Source organism: Dipodomys merriami, unplaced genomic scaffold (assembly GCF_024711535.1).
Source record: "Dipodomys merriami isolate MVZ:Mamm:240054 unplaced genomic scaffold, mDipMer1.0.p SCAF_4, whole genome shotgun sequence".
In the NCBI taxonomy this organism is placed as follows: domain Eukaryota; kingdom Metazoa; phylum Chordata; class Mammalia; order Rodentia; family Heteromyidae; genus Dipodomys; species Dipodomys merriami.
The window spans coordinates 58,226,519-58,249,132 of NW_027205603.1; the positions used below are offsets into that span (position 1 = coordinate 58,226,519).

The 22,614-nt window shown below is 37.2% G+C and overlaps 1 protein-coding gene across 1 annotated transcript in view; it reads right to left on the minus strand.

Annotated features, from left to right (window-relative positions):
* The window catches only part of Runx1t1 (RUNX1 partner transcriptional co-repressor 1), a 132,572-nt gene that overhangs the window by 24,963 nt on the left and 84,995 nt on the right, over window positions 1-22,614 (minus strand). Inside the window, 3 exon segments of the mRNA XM_069991046.1 lie at window positions 7,139-7,340; window positions 7,881-7,966; window positions 13,161-13,411. Coding sequence (XP_069847147.1) covers window positions 7,139-7,340; window positions 7,881-7,966; window positions 13,161-13,411 — 539 coding nt within the window.

A 22,614-nucleotide genomic window follows, 5' to 3' on the forward strand; every position in this document is an offset into this window, starting at 1 on the left:
ACCACTGGAAATGAGATATACCAAGGGCCCCCATTAATATACACGAAGGCTTGAGCTGAAAGCCCTTGGGGAACCCAAGTAACCTGGCAAGACCTAGGTATAGCGTTCACCTTGTAGTGGGCAGAATGAGACTGTGAACATGATAATATCTATTGCAGCACCAAGAAAAGAAAGGAAAGGTTAAGTGATGTCATCTTTACAGATGCTACTTATTTTTATTTTTATCTTTTGTTTTACAAAGATCATAAATGTCCATGCTGTTTTCTCAAGAGCCCACATCCAGCCCAGCAGCTAGTAAGTGCATGAGGAATACCATCTTTAACAAGAAGCATTGTTAATTTCCTCAGAGGTACCAACTCCTTTTCAAAAGATGGAGATATTTAATCAAGTCTTTTTAAACCTAATATTATTGAATAAAAAGCAGACCTCTTAATACAGGAGGCCTTTGCATGATAAAGTCAGCTGAATGATCATGAATTAACTTCATGATATAATTTAAAGGAATCAATACAACTGTACAAGGCTCCAAATTTTGCAGGGATATCTGAAGAATTTGTAGTTTTTATAAACTGCTAGTAGAGAAATGAATTAACACTTCTTTGAGCAACAAATAACTACTATTTTAGTAGTCACATATTATGGATTAGAGTCCTACAAATAACCCTAGATTTATTACAGACAGATATTTTTCTGACAGTTTAATAAGTACCCACCTAAAGTATCTGCTTGAAAACTTTTTCTAGATAAAAATATATCCTAAAATATGTTCTGCTCTTTAAAGTTCTTCCTGTGATTGCACATTACAAATAATTATAGTACTTACTATGTGTCAGGCACTGTCCCACATGATTGATTGATGACATAGTGGGGTTTGAACAAGGGCTTAGGTAGGCAGTAATACCATTTGAGCCCCAGCCCTCAGCCTTTTTCATAGCTCACATAATACTCACAGAAATGTCTACAAATTGTGTATTACAGCCATATTAATCTAACAGACAAAGGAACAAGGGTACAGAAAGAATGTGTCATGTCAAAAAGTCACACAACATATGTAATGATAAATTAGAAATATAAATCCGCATTATCTGTCCAAAATCTGGGCATTTAATTTAATGTTAGCTCTTCCAGATTTGCGTAGCAAGAAGAAATTCTATAATTCATTAATAGAATAATCAGGTAACTTTTCAACTAGTCCAAATTTAAATATATGAACTGATAAAACAAACTTCTAAATTGCTAAGTATTTTATCAATTTTCCTTCTACCTAACAAGCCAAAAATATCTGATAAATTTCTCTCGAACAAGGGCTAGAACCTACTGGCACAAAAAGAAATCCCCAAACCAATAGAAGATGTAGAGATGAAACAGTGCACCAAAAGCCTTGGAAAAAAAATCCCTTTAAATATATGCTGGAAAAAAATATTCCCTTCATGGGAAACTAGATATCACTGGATATCCACATGTAGAAGGCTGAAAATGTACCCTTAACTATCTATACTAATATCAATTCAAAGTAGACCAAAATACTAGAACCTATTGGCACAGACAAAAACTTCTTAAACAGTGGCTCAGCAAATAATGGCACACGTTGGCAAATGGGATTATATAAAGCCAAATAAAAACACTTGCTCATGAAAGCATGTTGTCACTAGGTTGAAAAATCTTTCAGATAATTTATAGAAGGGAAAAAATCTTGGTCAGCAAGGAGTTAACAACAAAAGTCTATAGGGAGCTCAAAAAAATAAATTCCCAATGAATCACTTTGATTTATAAATGAACAAATGAACTAAACAGATACTTCTCAAAAGAAGTACAAATAGCCAATAAAGATATGAAAAAAATGTATAGAATCTCTAGCCATAAAAGAACTGCAAATCAAAATGATATTGAGATTTCATTTCACTCTAGTCAGAATGGCTATCATCAATAATACAACAATGAATGCTAGTGAGGATCTGGGGAAAAAGGAACCTTTAAATACTGTTGGTGAGATTATAAACCAGTGCAACCACTATGGAAATCAGTGTTGAAGTTCATCAGAAAATTTAAAAACGTATACTACAATCCAGCAATACTATTCTTGGGCATTTTCCAATGGGATGTAAGTCAGGATATAGTAGAGGTACATATATACCCATGTTCATTGTAGCACTATACACAAAGCCAAACTATGGAAACAACTCAGACACTATGGTCTACAACTGATAAATAGATCAAGAAATTGGCATATATATATGTGTGTGTGTGTACATAGGTGTGCCACAAAGAAGAATAAATGTATGCCACTTCCAAGGAAATAGATGCAAGAATCAATTTAGAAACCATCATTTAAAACTTAGTAAGCTAGGCTCAAAAGATAAAAGCCACATGTTTTCTCTCTAGATTTAAAATATAAACATGAAAGTAAACACAAGAACATGCATATGTATGCACGTATATACACACATATATGGCTAAACTATGGTATAAACGTAAGTGAGATGCCATGGTGAAACCACTTTGAACAATTAACATGCACTAATGCAAAAATAAATATTGGGACCTTGAAACATGTTTGCTCTTGGTGTAGGTACTAGCAGGATTGGGTGGATGTACAAAGAGGGGTAAGGAGGGTGAATATAGTCAGTGACTTTTATGTGCCTGTGTGAAAATGGAATAAGGAAACTTGCTGAGACTGGTGTGAGAAGGGGGAGGTGGGAGCAGGGAGGATGATGGAGGAGTTGGCTCTAACCAAGATGTATTATGTATACAAATGGACATTGTGTACAGAAAATGAAACCCCATCCTACAACTAATTGATATGGATGAAAAAAGTTTTAAAGATAAAACCTTACCAAAACACACATACCAAGTAAATTTCACAAACTCTTATTCTACACATCACAGTATTCATATATTTAAGAAAGAGGGCAGGGAGCTAGGTGCGGGTAGCTCATGCCTGTTTTCATACCTCGTTGGTTGAGAGTGGCAGGATCGAGATTTGAGGCCATCCTGGACAGATAAGTGTGTGAGAGACTACATCTTGAAAATAATCAGCAATGGCAGTGAGAACACAGAATGTGTCCACTGACAGTATATTCTACTTTTGTTAACATTTGTCTACTGCTTTGCAAGATAAATAAAACTAATCTCATTCATCAAATCTCCATTAGATAAATAGTTTTGAAAAGATCACATTCTGGAAATGCCACCAACTACTTATTCTTCCACTGACATAGACTGAAGTCAGGTTCTCCACTAGAGACAATGGTCAGGATGGATGGCCAAACCCATGGGATACCAGTCCTAAGAACTGGTTCACAAGGTTCAGAAAATGGAAAAATGTCTGACAAACAAAGCTCACTCAGTTTTGCTCTCTTAATGATGTTGTCTAAATTAAAACCAAACATTTCAAAGTTTTTTTTTAAACAGAAATAGTAGATGTATACTACGGGATATAGGAAAGTATGCTTATTTCACACATATTGGGTAAATAGTTTAAAAATAAGATACATGCAGAAATCTAAAATACATACATACCATTTTAAATAACAGAAAGAAAATAATGAGGAAAAACCAGGCACAGAGGTGTGGCACAAATGGTACAGAAACAACTAAACACCATTTAAACCTTGAATAAAAACCTCAGTACCACTAAAGGAAAAAGAAAAGTAGATGGGATTCATATTTCAGAGCTTTATATCTCACCATGTCCTTAACATAAGCATTAAATAATTTTAATCCTATCTAATCATAGGAAAAGACGTAAAAAATAGAAAGATGGCTCATAATGAATTATAGAAAAAGTCTAGAATAGTCCAAGACCAGAAAAAAAGTAAAAGAGACTTATTAGTCAGTAATCTCTAATCCTTTCATTATATACAATTGATGCATTCAATTCCAAAGCTTGAAAGGCAGTCTTAGAAAGTACTTTATATAAACAATTGTGGTCCAGGATTACAAACTACCTGTCTTCTTAATTACAGCTGTACCTAGCTTCAGAAAATTAAACATTTCAAAATCAACCCGCAAGGATACACAAACAAAATGTTTTGCTAAGACCTGAGAATTGTATAGCTTTTGGCAGTTATGAGAGTTAATAAGTAATCTTGGGTTTTTCTATCCACAAAAAAAATGACCATTTTGATAGTCCAAAGAGATGTTGTATTTGTCATTTTTGAAGAACATAGCACATAAGAGCTCTAGGACAAAATATCTCTGCTTTACGGAGAATACAAATTTGTCACACTAAAGCAGTATAATGTGTGGCCTCTTATAGAAGAGTTTCATGTAGCACAAAAACTGAAGTCATCTTGCTTCTGGAGAACAAAATAAATATTGGCATCATCAGGATCTATGAATGTGTGCATTACTGTAGTGATTGTGCCCAAAGCCAATGCCTTTTGCCTTAATAGCAACTCATAGAGGACACCCAATCTATGTCTGAAACTTTGCTTTTGCAGTGGGCAACAGATATAGCAACAATATCAGTTTGTTAACCGCACTGAAGTGGCTGTCTTGTGCCCATAAAACTCGTTAGTTATGCCCTTTCCCATCTCTTCCAATAGATTCTCAGGTATAGGAAGCAATACAGAATATCTTTCCTTGCTCAACTATGAGCAAGGAAATATCTTTCCTTGCTCAACACAAAACCTGGCTTGAGAAGCAATCAGTAAGTAAGTGTTGATTCGAGGTGCACCACAGAGAAAAGTCAAACTATAAATTATCTTTAAGGCTTTCAATTTTTGTCTACATTGGGTGGTTACAAATATCCCCCTTTGTTTTTTCCTGGGCAAATTTGCCACGATTAATCATTTTTTGTTCACAGTAAGAAAATTAAAACATGATGTTTATTATACTTTACTCCAAATAGCTTTGTTTAGATGATTTAAGTCTGATTTTATTTCTTGTCCAACACAATTTGACAAATACTTGTTTGTCTTTAAAAATCTTTAGGCTGATTGCCAGTTGCACACATCTATATTATTAGAAGAGGATTGAGATTTGAAGCCAGCCCAGACTGGAAAGTCTGTGAGACTCCTACCTCTAATGAACTACCAAAAAGCCAGAAGTGGAACTGTGGCTCATACAGTTAAAAATCCTCAGGGACAGTGCCTAGGCCTTGAGTTCAAGCTCTAGGACCAGCACGCACATATACACAAAAATTCTTTAGAATAAGCCTGTGGAGTAAGTTAAGTGGCTAGAATCTTTATTTTAATAGTTATTATGGTAATGGACATTCCACACTCAGGGATTAGCAGAAATCCACAAAGAAAAAACAAACAAACAATAAGCTAGGCATATTTCAAATAATAAAAATAATATGACCAATAGACAAATCGTATACTTCAAGTTTTTAATTTTTGCTCATCAGCTGAATGTTTCCACTACTTGTCAAAGTCATATGCTTAATATCCATTAGTTTTGTCTTGTAGCAAAACTGTATTCTAACCTGAATTGGCTGACAGTTCCAAGCTAAGCATACAAGATAAAGGCCTTAGGATCCACACAATTCATTGCCACCAAGTTTAATCTGACAACTCATCCAAAGAATGCCACCAATATAAACAATGGAATCTTATTATCCATTTAGTAGAAGTTTGCAAGCCATGCAAAAAGTATTTTCAAGTTGAAGATGTATTTCAATATCTGAGGAGTTATACCCTATTTGCAACTTCACAATCCCCAAAGATCAATAGGAAATAGAATTACAATACTAGTACTTAATAATAGTCTCATTACATATAAGTAGGATTAATAAAAGCATGATTAAGAAATCTAAGATCAAATCACTGGAAAAAAGCTAAGTTTCATCTCAATTTCCAAGGCATACAAGCAAACTGTATTGGTTTTAGGTCATTGGTCTAGAGAGGGTTTGAAGTTTGGGGTGTTTTATTTTCTTTTATAAGCTGCAACTACAAATCGACTATCTTAGAGACTGTATATCAAAATGAAAATTAGAAAACTGCCAGGAGTCCATGGCTTACAGTTTTAGTCTTAGTTCCTCAAGAGGTTGAGACCTGGAGAACCACAGTTTGAAACCAGCCCAGGTAGAAAAATCTAAAAGATTACATTTCCAAATTTATCAAGCAAAATGCTAGACTGGACTTTTGGCTCAAATGGTAGATCACCAGCCCCAGAACCAGCACATAAATAAGAATACACTGCATGTGTGTGCACTGTGGAAAAAATCTTCTATATAGTTTGTCAGAAGTATAGAAACCTTTATTTCTGGCTTATGCCTATAGCCTCAGCTATGTGGGAAGTATAGGTAAAATGATGGCAGTCTGAGACCAGCCTGGGGAAACGTGTAAGACCCTGTCCAAAAAGTAACTAAAGCAACAAAGGCTGGCTTATAGTTCAAGTGACAGAGTGCCTGAAAGATACTCAAACTCCAGTACTGCCAAAAGAAAAAAGAAAACAAAAAAAGTGTGCACATAAAATTGTGCACAGAAGCCCCAAGCACATTCCCTGAGCTGGTGTGTTTGCAGGTTTCAGGCAGGGTCCAAACAGTTATACTATGAAGGAGCACACATGAGGTGCACACACAGTGTACATCAACTGTCAGCCTTGAACCTCTGCCATAAGCCCTGTCCATTCATCTGCAAAAAGAGTTTGAGTTCAGTGACCATTTCTTCATCAGCCACCTTCCTGAGATAAACTGCATAGGAAGAAAGTTCACTCTTCTTAAATTCCCGGAGTATCAGTATCTTTTTGTGTGTGTGTGTGTGTGTGTGTGTGTGTGTGTGTGTGTGTGTGTGTGTGTGTGTGTGTGTGTGTGTGTGTATGTGTGTGTGTGTGTGTGTGTGTGTGTGTGCGTGTGTGTGCGTGTGTGTGAGAGAAAGAGAAAGAGAGAAAGAATGAGAGAGAGAGAGAGTCTTGGGGCTTTTTTGTTTCTGGGCTTTTTTACTCAAGGTTAGCACTACAACTTGAACCACAGCTCTATTTCTGGTTTTTGGTGGTTTTGAAGATAAGAGACTCAGGGACTTTCCTTCCTGGATTGGGGAATCCTCAGATCTCAGCCTCCTGAGTAGCCAGGAGGTAAGAACATTGAAAAATGAATAAATAAGTAAGTAAATAAATAAATCATGTTAAAAAATAATGTTGATCCAGAGTGTAAGAAATATCTATTGAAGATGCTCATCTAGAGAGAAGGTACCTAATGCAACAGGGTCTGGGTTGACGGGACTCTGTTGTCTGGAATGGCTACTGGTACTACTGCCACCTTTTTTCAAGTCCTCAGCATCACTGTAGCGACGGATCCAGTAATTCAGTTCCTCCCGGTCTGCTTCCTGACATCGCCTCAGGACTGTGAGAGATCGCCGTGTTTTTTCTACCATGTCCATGATGCAATTTAACAGCTATGTGGGAAATGGGGGGAAGAAAGAATACAACAATCACCATGAGTTAAAGAAGTTGAGGAGTTGAGGACTAATGAAACTAATTATTTGAGGATAGTGAAAGAAAACACAATATTTTTTTCTTGAAGGCTTTGGTCTGATCCTTTAAACTGTTAGATTTGAAATTAGACCTAATAGGTGTACAAATACAGCAGAATGAGACAATCAAGTAAGAGTATTATTGTGAATCAAGAGAGACAGGTGTTTTTTGCGTTAAAAGTATTACACCCACTATGTCTATCTTTCCAAATACTGAGTATATTAGTCTATAAACGAATGACCCTGTACTAACATGCTAATCTGTCTTTCTCCAAGATCTAAATATTTCACTTAAGAGGTTTTCAAACCAATTTGGAAATCCAGTCCCATATTCTATTTCACAAGGTCAGAATTATTTTTTTAAGGAGAGCAGGACATTGAAAAAATATCAAAGCATCTCCAAGCTTTTCTCTTGTCAGATGTTTTCAAAAGACTTTTAGCCTGTGACTACTGATATCTTACATGATCAAGATGTTTCCACTCCTCTGCCCATTCTCTGTCTGTTAGTCTGTGATCGATCATTTCTTCTTGACGCGTGCCATGCAACCCTGCAAATGTAGAGACGAAGGCTTCATCACCTGAAAGCACTCAGTGTACCATCCATACGCTAACATGTTACACAACCACAACCACACAGGCAAATTCAAAGCTGAAAACATATATATTGTTTTTTGGTTAGAAGACAAGAAACGTTTGAACCTTCTAGAAGGAAATTTAGAGATCATAGGGCTAGAATCCTTTATTTTACATATGGAAGGATAGAGTAAAGTGATGCTAAGTTTAGAGATAGTTATCGATATAACAATCCCTGATTATTAATAAAAATATATTATACCAGGCACGAGTGGTTCACATCTTTAGTCTTAGCTACTCAAGAGGCTTAGATCTGAGGAACAAGGTTCAAAGGTAGTCTGAGAAGGAAAGTCTGTAAGACTCTAAACTCCAGTTAATCACCAAAAAACTGAAAGTGGAGCTGTGGCTCCAGTGTTAGATAAAGCAGGAAGTAGCCTTGAGCATGAAAGCCCAGAGACAGCAGGACAGCACCCAGGCCTTGAGTTCAAGCCTCAGAAAGACCAGCACAAACAATAAATAAACAACAAGCAAACAAATAAATAAGCAAGCAAGCAAATATTAATAGTCTGAGTTTGAGTGCTGAGTAATCTCAGCATTCAAAAGGAGGCAGGAAGGACCTTGAGTTCAAGGTTAGCTTGCCACACATCATGAGACTCTGCCTCAAAAAACAAAACAAAGAATGAAATCAATCCTTAGCAAACATGAGAAACCAGCACTGGGTTTTTTTTTGTATTTAGAGTAATAATGTAGCTTAGTAGTAGATGACACATTTAGAACGTGCAAAAGTCAGGGGTTTAATCCCTAGCAAGAAACAAAAAGTCTTCATGACAGAAGCCACCAGCAAGCAGTATGTGGTCTCAAATATGGCTGTCCTGAATTAAAAATATAAGGCAGAATAAGTAATGTTACATGAGCAGGGATATGATTTTCCAAAACAAGCAAGATTAAAAAAACTTCAAATTTCAGCAGAAATTTCAATGATAAAATCAGGCCATTGAAGAAAGAGTTTGGATAAAATAAAATTTGCCTACATGCTTTCAATTTATGAAAATACAAAAATTAAAACTGTGTGAGATATTCTTTATGAAGAAAATCAACATACTAGTTACAATTTGACATATCATAGGGTCAAGCCAAGAAACTAGAAATCTTCATTTAAAGACTGTATCAATGCTCCTCAGAATCACAGTGATAGTACTGAAGAAAAGTAACCTGTGATGTTTACCACTTAGCAACAGTATGAAAGGATGTAAGCAGTTACATGAAATGCTCAACAGAATACCATGACCATGACCATGATGGACTAGAAGGCTATGACTAGATGTCAGAAGATGTCTCTTCAGACTTGTGGGCAAATATCTTTACATTTTACTGTGAAGAGAAAGCCTTGGTTCCTGGCATTATTTTCCATTTTAAATGACTCACACTTTTCTTTTGGTAACCATTCCTCCATTTCTACCTTCAACAGCTAATTAAATTGGGCTTAGTATGGGCCTTTAGACAGGGATTTTCTGAGAGTATTATGTAAGAATTACATGCCAATAAGTTATAAGACAGCGTATCCACTTTTTGTGCTGTCTCAGTGGTTATTAGTCTTTTAGTTATTTTAGAGGATTAAAAAAAGATGTCACATGACTCTATCCTGCTAACCACAAAAGAAGTTTTATTTATAACTAATAGAAGTGAACAAATTGATGAAAACTCTTTCTCAGGCAAAAAGAACCCTGATAAATACAAAGCACTTTGAACCATTCCTGTCCAATTAGAACACACTCAAATACACATTTTAAAATTTAACATTGTCAATGCCACCTATTGGCAAAAAAGTAAAACTGCAAATATGTATTACTAATTTGCATAATAGAAAAGACATTGGGAAAGTAATATTTGTTTCTGCTCTGTTTGTTGTGACTGTTTCATGTTGAAATGTTTGCAAATATGTAATTTTTGTTGACTTACTTCTTGCCTGTGTTTTAGAGGGAAAAAACAGTACTGTTAAAATTAGTCATCACTGAAACAACCAGGAAATGATAAGAATAAAAATATGACAGGGAAGTCCAAGACAGTGGCATCTAAATATTTATATTACTTTAGAGACCAAGAGCTATAGCCATATCAAAGGCTTCAAAAATTCTGCCAGACACTAATGGCTCACATCTATAATCCTAGTCTTCTGAAGAGGCTGAGATCTGGAGGATCATATTTTGAAGCCAGGTGGGGAAGATAAGTCCATGAAATAACAGCAAAAAGCTGTGGATCAAGCAGTAGAGCACCAGCCATGAACAAGGCAAGGCAAGTAAACAAGAGGCCCCAAGTTCAAATCTCACCAGAATTCAGCGACTGGTTCAATAATTATACATGCTTTATATAACACTTGAAATAACTAATGAGCCACATTATGACTGTGGCTAATTAGAGTCCATACTGTGCAACAATGTTAAGCTTTATCTCTTTTTTTTCAGAAAGTAAAAGCATTAAAAATGTTTTATCCCAAGTATTTGGTTATGAGTTATAGGAATCATTCACAGCTTTTGAACTCTCAAAGACAAAGGTAGGATAAAACCTTTGGAAGGAAACAATAAAGTGAATAAAAAGTTTACATGCATTATTTTCTCTATTTCACATATATAAATATTCAGCACTACACAACTTTTATTTATATTTATATCATCAGAGGGATATAGTGGGAAAAACAGCTCATAATCATTAAAGAACATATTTTCCATTTGTGAGAAATTTGGCACTAATGTTAAATTTCAACTGTAGTTGGATTTTTAGAAGAATTTATCCAAGTAGGCTGAAATTCTAAGCTTAGTTATAAGCCAATGCTACTTACAAAGTTGTTTTATGAAAGGATTCTACTGGGCATATGTCCCTACACAGAATAGACACTTATAAATCATACCAGACAAAGTATACCTTTACGACAATTTTTACATTCTCAAAATGGCAGCCTGATGTACCATCATAATTTGTTACACACATGTCAAGATTTTATTTTACAATTAACACCCTCTAAACTCTTGCCAGACTTTAGGGATGGCTAAATAGCTGTACATATTTATAGAGATTAGCGCTATTAGTTTTACAAGCTAATATAATTAAAAGGTAAGGAACATGGCTTGAAGAAAAATCACATAAAACCCATGAATACAGATATAATTTATAAAAGCACATTTTGCATTATTGGATGAAAACATAATCATTGTGTCTAAGCGTAATTACTTCCTTGCTGATAACTTTATAGTGCATAGTACCTAATATTTCATGAGACTGTATTTGCAGCCTGAGAAGCAGGCCATTTCCTCACAGCTACAACTGGGATCTCTTGAACTGGTCTCGCAGGACGGATGGCTCCACTGCTACTTAAAAGTGGGCAGTCATGGTTTTCTAGCTTTAAGTCATAAATCAATGGTAAGTGAGATGCATAGAAGGAGGTTGTTATCACATTTGATTTTTGAGGCCAAAATATCAATCTGGACTAAGAAATAGCACAACCACTTTTGAAAGCTCTTCAGAAATGGTACCTGGGAGAGCATTAGACAGATTGCCTATTAAGAAAGCACAAATTATATGCTTAGCCATTTGTCTGACACACTATTTAAATGTAGAACTACCGTTGTAGAGAACCAAAAGTAACAATTTTCTATCTCACAACCAAAGCCTCAATCATCTCCCCTCTCCCCCACCCTAACACTGACTCAATGTTTTTTTAAACATTTGGTTGAGGGCTATGTATGGAATAGAAAAAAAGACCCTACAGATGCCAGTCCCTGTTTGTTAGTAACCTACTTGGAAATCTCACATACACTTCTGCATATCCATCTACCTTCCTAGAAAGAAAAAAAAAATCTGTCACTATGATTCAAGCAGTAGATGACTGGTTGGCTACGTTCCCCAGAGTTTTGCATTCTCTGCTCCATTTTCTGGCTTTCCATTTGGACTTCATCCTTTGTTTGTTCTAGTATCCTGCCCACCAAATCGCCCATGTCAGTGAAGTTTGCCAACAACTAGTTATGCAATAAAAGAAGGCCTGCTGGTGGATGAACGAGACATAGGAGATGGGAAAAGGAAAGTGGGCTGTCTGTCCATTGCTCTCAGTCAGACTGGGCATTAAGAATTGAAGGTGTCTGAAGAACGGTACACTTACTAACCACCTGATACTAATCACACGTCAAACTTACCTCATCAGTTTCTCCTCTGATATTTCAAGGGAGACACTTGTTTTCCGAAAGCAAAGTCTATTTAAAAGCTTTACCTCCAATAATTTTATTCAATGAAGTAATGGATAAAGGCAAATAAAACATATATTTTCCAAACTCACTCCTTCTATATTCCGCTGTTTGACAACACTAACGTTAATCACTGGTATTTTCAAGTAAAGAAGCAAACACTCCTGAAGTAACACATGTCAAATTAAGTCACAAACAGCCTTTCATATCAAATCCTGAAATGTGAAATATCATGGAAACTTGAAATATAAAAGTTAACTTTCAAGCCAAAAATCTGATGAAAGAAGAGTTTTAGAAAATTTATCTGTGGAAGTAAAGTACATATGAAATCCCTCCTATGAAGAAAAGAATTCAAGCTAAAATTCCATTTGTCTTTATTTCTACAACTAAAAGTTTTATACTAAGTTGGATGTCCTCTTCCACACACAAAAAGAGTTAACCTGTTACCTTTAATAATATAAGTGATTGCTGTGTGATTCTGTAATCCTAGCTACTTTGGAAAATGATATTTGAGGATTGAGGTTCAAAGCCAGTCTGAGCAGACAAATCAGAGAAACTCTTATCTCTAGTTAACCAGCAAAAAGCTGGAAATGAAACTGTGGCTCAAATGGTAGAGCATTAGCCTTAAATAAGAAAGTCAAGCGACAACACAAGTCTCTAAGTTCAAGCCCAGCATTGACACACACGGGAACATGCACACATACAAACACACACATACACACACACACACACACACACACACACACACACACACACACACAGAATTATGAGCAAGACAGCATATCATTACCAGTTTTCTCATAAAGGAGACAATATAAGGAAAGAAGAAAGATTTTTCAACCCTAGTAGATGTTATATCTCAAATACAGCTGAGAAATGATCACTCAAGTCTTCATACATCCAATCCTTAATAAAAAGAACACATCCTTCATCTTACCCATAGGTCTGTTTCTGTCCCTGAGGTCCCTGTGGCTGGGGTGTCGATAGGAGTCCCTGTAGTGGTGGGCAATGGCCATATCGTCCAAACGGTAATGCTGAGGTGGAGGTGGGGTGGGGTGAGGCAGGCCATTTGGCTGGTAGGATAAGCCATTATTTGGACTGTACCGCTGGCCTGGGCTAATAGTGCATGGCCGCTTGCTTGGGTGTTCTGAGTGCAAAGGCTCTCTGTCAAAGCCATTTTCTTTGGTTCTGAGGGGAGAAGAGAAAAAAAAGAAAATTTGTTTTACAAAGGACTCAATAGCCAGCATCATTCAGATATCCATGTTTGAGCTTGTAATATCAAAAGAACATTCCTTTATTGGCCAGAAACTTTCAAAACTCAGCTTCCCAGAAGACCTGGGGGAATTCCCTGAAATCCAGGCTGAAGCCAAAAATGATTGCATGACTGACACTGGAGAAAATGCTTCACTTGTCATCAAATTAGCAAGCACACTGCAGTTGCAACTCATGTGTATAAGTTACAAATATAAGGCTACCCAATAGCCTTCTGTAGATCTATTTCGCGCAAAGAAGAGTACTTGATTTCTACAAGTTGCCCTAAGAACAACTGTATCGGATTAAGATTCATCAGCATAAAACATCACCACTCTCTAGATAAATATGGTACACCTATTCCACCTGGCATCTGATGTTCATGTGAGAGAACAGGTCAGTAGTATGTTGTCCACTACCATAAACACATGCAGCAGTTTAAAATGCAAGTTAATTATAACTAAGTAAAGCTTAAGTCCAATTACCTAGTAGCAGGTACTCAAGAACCACTCATGGCTTTTAGAGGCTACAGAGTGGATGAAAAAAACACAACGCATTTCCATTATTGTCCACAGTTCCATTGGAATACCATAATCCAAGTGAGCAAGATGTCCCCAATTATATCTTGAGTCACTAACGTATCCAATCACCAGTTGTCCAGATTGCTGGGATGAGAAGGAAGACCTACGTCATTGCCTTTACCCTAATATTGAGAAAACACATACCTAGAGAGTTTGCACATCCTGTGTGGGGTCACCAGGTCTTACAACAGAACGGGCGCACCCTGACCGCACCTCACCCTAAGGTCCATGGATCTTTGAACCTGGTTTTTAGAGGAATGCATTCAATACGTAAGACTTGATAACTAATCTCAGCTCTTGGGTTCTCAAAAGTAGGGCTAAAAGAAAAAAAATACTTCCTGGCTGAATGTATATCTCATTGCTGAGAGACTCTTCAACATAGAGATAGAAACAAATCATCTCCAAATTCAACCGAAGTTACAGTTCTCAAACTAAGTTTTCACTCAGCAGCTGGCCATCCTCATCAAACTAGCACTTTATCCATAGACCTGTGGGAGCATTCTCGCAGGGAAATTCTCTCCTAAGAATCCTATCAATTCACAATGGCTCCAGATTCCCATGAGCCTTCTTTGTTGAAGTTGTTAAGATGATAGTTATAGAGGTGTTAAAACACTTCTGCTCTCCTGGCACTTTTTTGTCTGATGATAATACTAGAGAGGAACATCTGGATGGAGATAACCAGGGATTATCAGGATTTCACTATGCCTGTCCTTCATTTCTATGGGGGTAGAGTCCCAGTAACAATTCATTCACACCAGACTGAGAAGGATAAACAAGTTAGAGACAGAGGCATACGCACCTAAAGAATGGAGGGATATCTGTAAAGTTTAGTACACAGGCAGCATATGGCCACCATGAGCACTGTTCCAGAAATAGGAGATTGGCCAATACTAGAAAATGACAGCACTGCATGGTCCCCACAAAAGTGGTATCCAGAAATCTCAATGCTGTTCCCATTAAGTATGTGTCTGAAACATACTGACTCCATACATATTGATCATTGGTATCAGACAAAAACACCCAGTATAGCTCAGACATTACCTAAATGCATTGCTTTAAAATAATTTTTAAAAGTAAAAGGAAGCATAATAGGTATTGATTTATCCTCTGACTATGCTTATGTAATTCTAATCTGGATTTTTCACATCCTATATATTTCTGAATAATACATTTCGACATTCAATGCATATTTACCAGCATAAATCAATTGGAAAATAGTGGAGACTATATTAGTAACTATGAACACAATGCTAACACAGCACCTACCTTACTGGCAGTGAGGTGTAATGGAAAGAGCACTGGACTGGAAATCAAGAAAACTGAGACCTAGTCCTGGCTCTTCCACGACTAGCTGTATGACCTTGGACTTAACCTCTTGGGACCTCAGTTTGCTCATCTGTAAAATGAAAGGGTTGGACTAGATCAGTGGTTTTCAAACTCAGCCTTCTGAAGGGGCTTACAGGATTCTATAGGCAACAAAAAACGTTTTCCCTGACCAATCCAGATTCAAGGGGCCAAAGAAACCCACTTATTCTAATCTGTTTCAAAAATCGGGGTTGTGCTTAAGATTTAATTTTTAAAGGAAAAAGTCTGTTTCTAACATCAAGTTTGAAAACCACTGGGACTAGATGGTTTCTGAGGTCTTTTCTGGCTTGAAAACTTGGCAATTGTTTCCAGTTATAATTATTCTGTACAGCTAAATCACATAGTTATTTAGATCAAAGCACAGAGAGTTAATGCTTCTCTCACCAAATCATATGCATGCAAGTCAACCAATCTCTATTCTTTGTTTTGAACAATTTATTTCTTACAGCAGACTTTTTGAGTGAAATTTTAAAGTATCTTCCAAACATCTCTGAGCAGCTCTTGTAGCATTTCAATATAAAAACATCAATTTGTACCCAACCAGCCCAACTGATGGTTTTTCCTGTCCATTTTAATGATATCAACAACATTTATCCCTGAAAGAATCCTTACAGAGTTCTAATGGCTGGATATGCAATTTCTCTTCTTCTTCAAATGAGCCTTCTGGTCAGTATTATTACTTTCATGACCCAATTGTATTTGAAGAGAAAGAGCATTTTTCTAACCCCAACAACAGCAACAAAACAGAGGCAGTGATGTCTTGAGAGGCAGGGGTTAAGTCTTAAATTTGCCTTCTCCCCTTTTTCAGGTCTTTATACCCCACCAGCCTGTATCCCCATACTCTTGAGAGCTAGTCACATACAAAGTTCATCACTTCAGGAACAGCTATATTTCACAGCAAAGTACTGACTACTCCTATGACTCCTAGAAATAAGGCTCTAAGAGTTCTGCCTCGCTGTTGTTCCCATCATTGGTGTCTAAATATAAAGATGACCCATGCCAAAGGCTGTTTGTCTAGAGCATAATTAAAACAAGTTGGTTGTTGTTTGTCTCTCTACTTCTTTCTTCTTCTTTTTATTGTGTCAGTCTTGGGGCTTGAACTCAGGGCCTGAGTACTTTCCCTGTGCTCAGGGAATCTACTAGTTGACACTACTTTTGGCTCGCAGTAGTTAATTGTGGGTAAGAGTACCATGGGCTTTCCTTCCCAAGCTGGCTTTGAACCATGATTCTCAGAGCTCAGCCTTCTGAGTAGCTAGTGTTACAGCCGAGAACCATTGACACACAGCTAGATTGTCAAAGTTTTACTTGTTGAACTTTTGAAAGCATATAGGGAAAAAGTAAATACTTTTCATTGTGCTATATAAACCTGCCTTTGAAGTAACTCAAACTCTGGAAGAATAGAATTTCTAACCAAAATGTGGCAATATCTATCTATCTATCTATCTATCTATCTATCTATCTATCTATCTATCTATCTATCTATCTATCTATCTATCTATCTATCTATCTGTCCATCCATTTATGTTTAGTTTTCAGTTCTCAGTAGCCCATTCTGGTTTACAACTAATCAACCACCTGCCTCATCCTCCTCAATGCTAGGATTACATGTGTGTGACATCCCACCCACCTTTGCTTTATTTTTAAAATCTATGGATATTCTGTTTCCCTTCAAGAAGACATTATTCTGAATATAATTTCACCACTTCAATACTTAGCCTAATTTCATCTTTATTAAGGTCAGACATCCTAAGCACAGAAGTACCCAAAGGCTGCATTTATATAACCTGATTATTACTTAACTTTCTCGCTAGAGCTTACTTCCCAGTAAAAAATAAGGCCTGGAAAATGATAATGGTAGCCTAGTTTGAATCAGCAACTTCATCTGTACCTTACTCCATTGGAGGCCACAGTTCTTCAGCTCCTCAATAGGTCAATTATTTGAAAAAGAAAGCAACACTTTTGAAAATTCTTTATGAAATATCTAACAAGGTATGATTAGCTAGTGTTCATTGATAATTCTTGGTAACACTGTAATAAAATAGGATAGCGTTCAAGAAAAAGAAAGTGTAAAAAAAGTCGGCTATAAAGTTTAGATGACAGGTGGAATGAGAGAATAAATCTCCTAAGTAACAAAAGTACATGTAAGGTTTCTTTCCCCTTGATGAAGATGTTTTTATATGGGGAAAATACTAATACAAAAATATCTCAGCTGTTCACTTATTTGAGTTTCACCAAGCATTTAGAAGTAGACCTATTCCTAACCTACAGGTTTGATGCAACTCCATTAACATCCTCTTGGTTTTCTTCATAGAAATTGAATCAAAACATCTTACAATTCATTTAGAAGCAAAAAGAGACCCTCAATATCCAAAGCAATCTTACACAAAGACAAATACTGAGGGTATCACAATTCATGACTTCCAGTTACACTATATTTCAAAGTAACCAGACATGGTACTAGCACAAAGATAGACATATAGACTAACTGAACAGAATAAAGGATCCAGAAATCCTTGCACTCATCCCAGACAAAGGTACTAAGAAAATATATTGGAGAAAAGACAGCCTATTTGGCAGTGCTAGAAAGATAGATATGCACATGTACAAGAGAGAAACTAGATCCCTACATAAAAAGTTAAGCATAACTGATTGAGATGATAATGTGAATCCTGGAACTTTGAAACTACTACAGGAAAACATGTGGAAAACACCTGAAGATATAAGCATGGGTAATACTTTCTGAATAAGAAGTAGCTCAGGAAATAATAGCAGGAATTGACAAATGGGATTACATCAATTAAAAACCTTCTGTAGAGTAAAAGAAACAATTATCAGAGTCAAGGGACAACATACACAATTGGGAAAAAAAAACCTTGCCAGCTATTCATTGGACAAGGGATTAATATCCAGAATATATAAAGAACTGAAAGAACAAACAATCCAATCAATAAGTGAGAGAATTAACTGAACAGACAGTTCTGACAAATAGTCAATAAGTACATAAAACAATGTTCAACATTGTAGAGAGCTGCGAGAGGCCGCACCTGGAAGATGGCGCCGGCTTCCGCCCTCCGCCTTCCCGATGGCGAGTGCTCTCGTGGTAAACAACTCCTGATATGGCTAAGGCAAAGAATCTGGCTTGCTTCTGTGCACCTGAACCTATTGGCGGTTCCCACGTGGCGTATCAGGGTTGGCTACCCAGCGGGTATTTAAGGCTGTGGGGAATTCTCCCCGGGGTTGGGGTCAGAAGATTACTAAAAGGTCCTGAATAAACTGCGGAGAGAAGAGTCCGGTGTCGCGTCGTCATTACCGGCCGAGGCGGTAGCGACACAACATGTTTAGCCATTAAGGAAATGTGAGTCAAAACAGTTCTGAGGGACTTAGAGATGTGGCTCAAATGTTATAGCACCTACCTTAGGTGCTGAGAGCACATGGCCCTAAATTCAAATCCCAGTATTGCAAAAATGAATGACTGATCAAAATTTGAAACTTACACTGAGGAACTGAGCATGCTGGCACACATCTGTAGTTTCAGTATTTGAGATAGACTAAGATACATTGATAATGACCTCTACACCAGTCTAAGTTATATGGAGAAACTGTCTCAATAAAACAAAAACACAAACTATGTTGGGATTCCATCTCACCCCAATCAGAGTGGCTATGAGCTGGTAAACAGTAGCAAATTCTGGCAAGGATGTGGGGGAAAGTGAACTCTCACACATTGCTGCTGGGAATAGAAACTGGTGCAGCCATCATAGAAATCAATATGGAGGTTCTCAAAAGTTTGAGTCATGTTCCTCAAAGATTTGAAAGTAGAAGGTGATTTATTTGCAGGAGGATTCAGAAGAGAGACAAGAGATAATGATGGGATGAAAATGATAGATGTACAGCTATACATATAAATATGAAAATGTCCCAATGAAACCCATTATTTTGCAAAATTATCATGTGTTAATTTTGTAAACTAAATGCATCAATCTGGTTTTGTCTTTTTTATGCACCCCATTCGACCTTCTACCTCATCACCTAACGAGAAACTTGAAGATCACTATACAAATTTTATTCTCTACATGTGAGTCCTATTGTTGATCTCAACAGCTCCTCTGGCACAGGCCCCTCCTTCCTGCCTCAGAATACCAGGACTTGGCCCTGTCATACCACTACTTACTTGGCACAACAGGGGTCCTGTGGAATTGTTTGCTCATTGTCAGAATAGCCATGACCTACTCTTAGCCTGATGACTCTAGGTGATGAGCAGGAGAAAGACACTGATTTTAAATTCAGAGGTCTAATGTTCTGTGGAGTTCTAAAATATATTCATTCCTTATTTTATTCTTCTACTTCTATATCTAAGTTTTAGGGGGGCAGCAGTGTTTCTGAAGAAAAGATGAAAGACATTAACAAACAGCAGATTTCATATACATGCAGTTTTGCTAAGGTTTTTCCATGGGACTAAACATGGAATGGAAGGGGGGAAATCACTTTTGCTATCATGTTCACTGGACTTCATTCAGTAAGAAGGCTCTCCAGAAATTGTAAGGAAATAGGTGACCTTAAATAAGAATTTCACATTACACATTTTCCTTTGTGTTGAATCATGTATCTGAAACAAAATAGATTACAAATTCCCCTGCCTCCTTAAAAAGAAAATCAAACTTAATTCTTCATGACAACCTGCAGTGAGTTTTGTGTTTAGCTATCACTCCAGAGCAAGTCGGATGTTCAGACGATGGAAAACAGAGAAGCAGAGGTAAGTGCCACAGATCCAGAACCCCTGGGTCACAAGAAGAGCAGGGTTCTCTCTCCAGAGCTGTTTGCTAATATCCTCAAAAGTAAATAATGACAGGCAATGTTTGCCTCTCCAGACACGTAAACGTGATGCCTGGACCTTCATGAATTGCGACATGCAGGTTCATAGAGCCACCTGAGCCCTCCTCTCCCCATGGGAAGGTGGAGCTCTGTCACATGTCTCCTGAAGCTGGCCATCTGCTTAACAGTTAGACTGCCTGTTACTGGCAGTCCCTCTGTGTTTCCTCATCTCTGCCACTGCTGCAGTATTCTATTTCCCTTCCCGCTGTCTGCAGCTATCCTTTCTTATTCTAATTTACTATCACTACATTCCCCATTGGAGCACCGTCCCCTAATTTTTTTCTGGTCAATGAACCAATCTCTGCATTTGGACTCTGGGCTGTTCATGACTATTGGCATTGTTGTTTTCAGAGCTGTGTCTTTTTAAAATCAAATCCAAATGAATAAATGAGTAGATGAAGACTCTTGGTGTGTATATGGGAGTGGATATGATGGTAATTTAATACCATCATATATAATAAGTAGTTCATAATAAGTAGTTCAGTTTGAAGTACTTATTTGTTCAAATGGGGTAGAGGCTTGTTTGCTTTGTAGTGTTTTACTTTGTTTTTGTTTCAGGTAATCAGTTATGTCTAAGGCATTCTTCTGAGCTTTGGGGAATACAAAGATGAGGAAGACATATATAACTCTCCATAAAATTATGATTTAGTGCTGCAATCAAATCCAGGGTGTTGTGCATTTGATACAAGCATACTATCACAAAACTTCCATACTTCACTTTTTTAAACACAGGACCTCCCTTTAACCAAGTTGCCCTGGCACTCCGAATATTCCTACACAATCCTTCTGAGTGCTGAGATTGCAGGCATGCACCACCACACTTTAGTTGACTTACCATAAAAGATGATCTTAATTGGAGCTATGAGATTTATAGGCTTTCATATAGCATCTGTACACAGAAGCTACTGTAGAAGTAATATAAATGTGCTATGGGAGATCAAAAGAAAAGAAGATTATTCCAGTATGTTCTCTCAAAAGAGCAGAAAGTTTGGAGTGACATGGAGTTAGTTTTGAGCTGTGGATCTGCTGTTTGCTGGCAAGATGACTCAAGGGGTTTAACTTCTTTGAGACTCAGTGTTCTCATCTCTGAGAGGAGAGGGCTCTGGAGGGCATCCACAGAGCCAAACAGGACCAGCTTATCAAAGCACTTTGTGCTCAAGCCAGGACACTTAGATGTTGGTAGAGTGATTTGTGCTTTGCTTTGGTGACTGAGAATCTAGGGTTAGAATCCCCTCAGTGCCTCTTATAAGTCATGTGACTAGACACAGCATCCAGCCTTCCTGAATCTACAATAGCACTTTTACAAAGCAAGTGCTATATGTTAATTGTGAATTAGGTAGCTCAGAGGCCTGGAATATCTTAAGTGCTCGGTAGATAGTGATCATCATTACAGTTATCTATGACTGAGAAGCTTCATTTATCTCATAGATAATGAGTCAGTCTATGACAGGAATACAATAATGACATACAATAAGTATAAAAAGAGCAAAATGAAGTGAGAATATAGAGCTTGGTATAAGGATTACCAAGTAGAGTCAAACCTAGTAGAATATCCATGAGGTAAGGCTACAGCTGGGCATGGTGGCATACATCTGCAATTGCAGATATCCTGGAGGCAGCAATGGGAGGATTACAACTTGAGGCCATCCTGAGCAAAATGTTAAAGAGATGTTCAGCAAACAAATTTGCTGTGTTGAGGCATGCTTATGAGCCTAGCTATATGAGAGGCGTAAGTAGAAGGACTGTTATGGGAGGTTGGCCTTCAACTGACTTGGCACAAAGCACAGGAGTCTATCTGGGGGAAAGAAATGGGCTGGAGGTGTGGCTGAAATGACAGCATGCTGGCCTATCAACAGGCCCTAACTTCAAATCGCAAACATAAATAAATCAACTAAGAGCAAAGCTATCAATTAAGGTTATGGATGGAAAATAAAGACTCCAAAGTGTCCACTATGTTCATGCTGTGTCTCACATAATTGTAATTTAATGCTATTTCACTACAAATCCTCATAGTTGATGGACTATTGTAAAAATATGTCTATAGGGGATGGCTATACAATTCTTGAAACAAAGAAATACATAAAAGATGCGATAAACAACGAGAAAGGATGGATACCATATAAAATGCCTATTTTCCTACTAAAGGTAATAAACCATACAAATATGATTCGTATTTGCATTGTCAGCTTAATAACATAATTTCATGTGTAGTATATCTGCCATTTCTCTTTAGAAAGACTAAATTCTCGAAATTCCATCCATTTTACAGAAAAAGGAGAAACAAGCTTACTCAGCTTGGCTGGTATGTGATGCAATTGTACA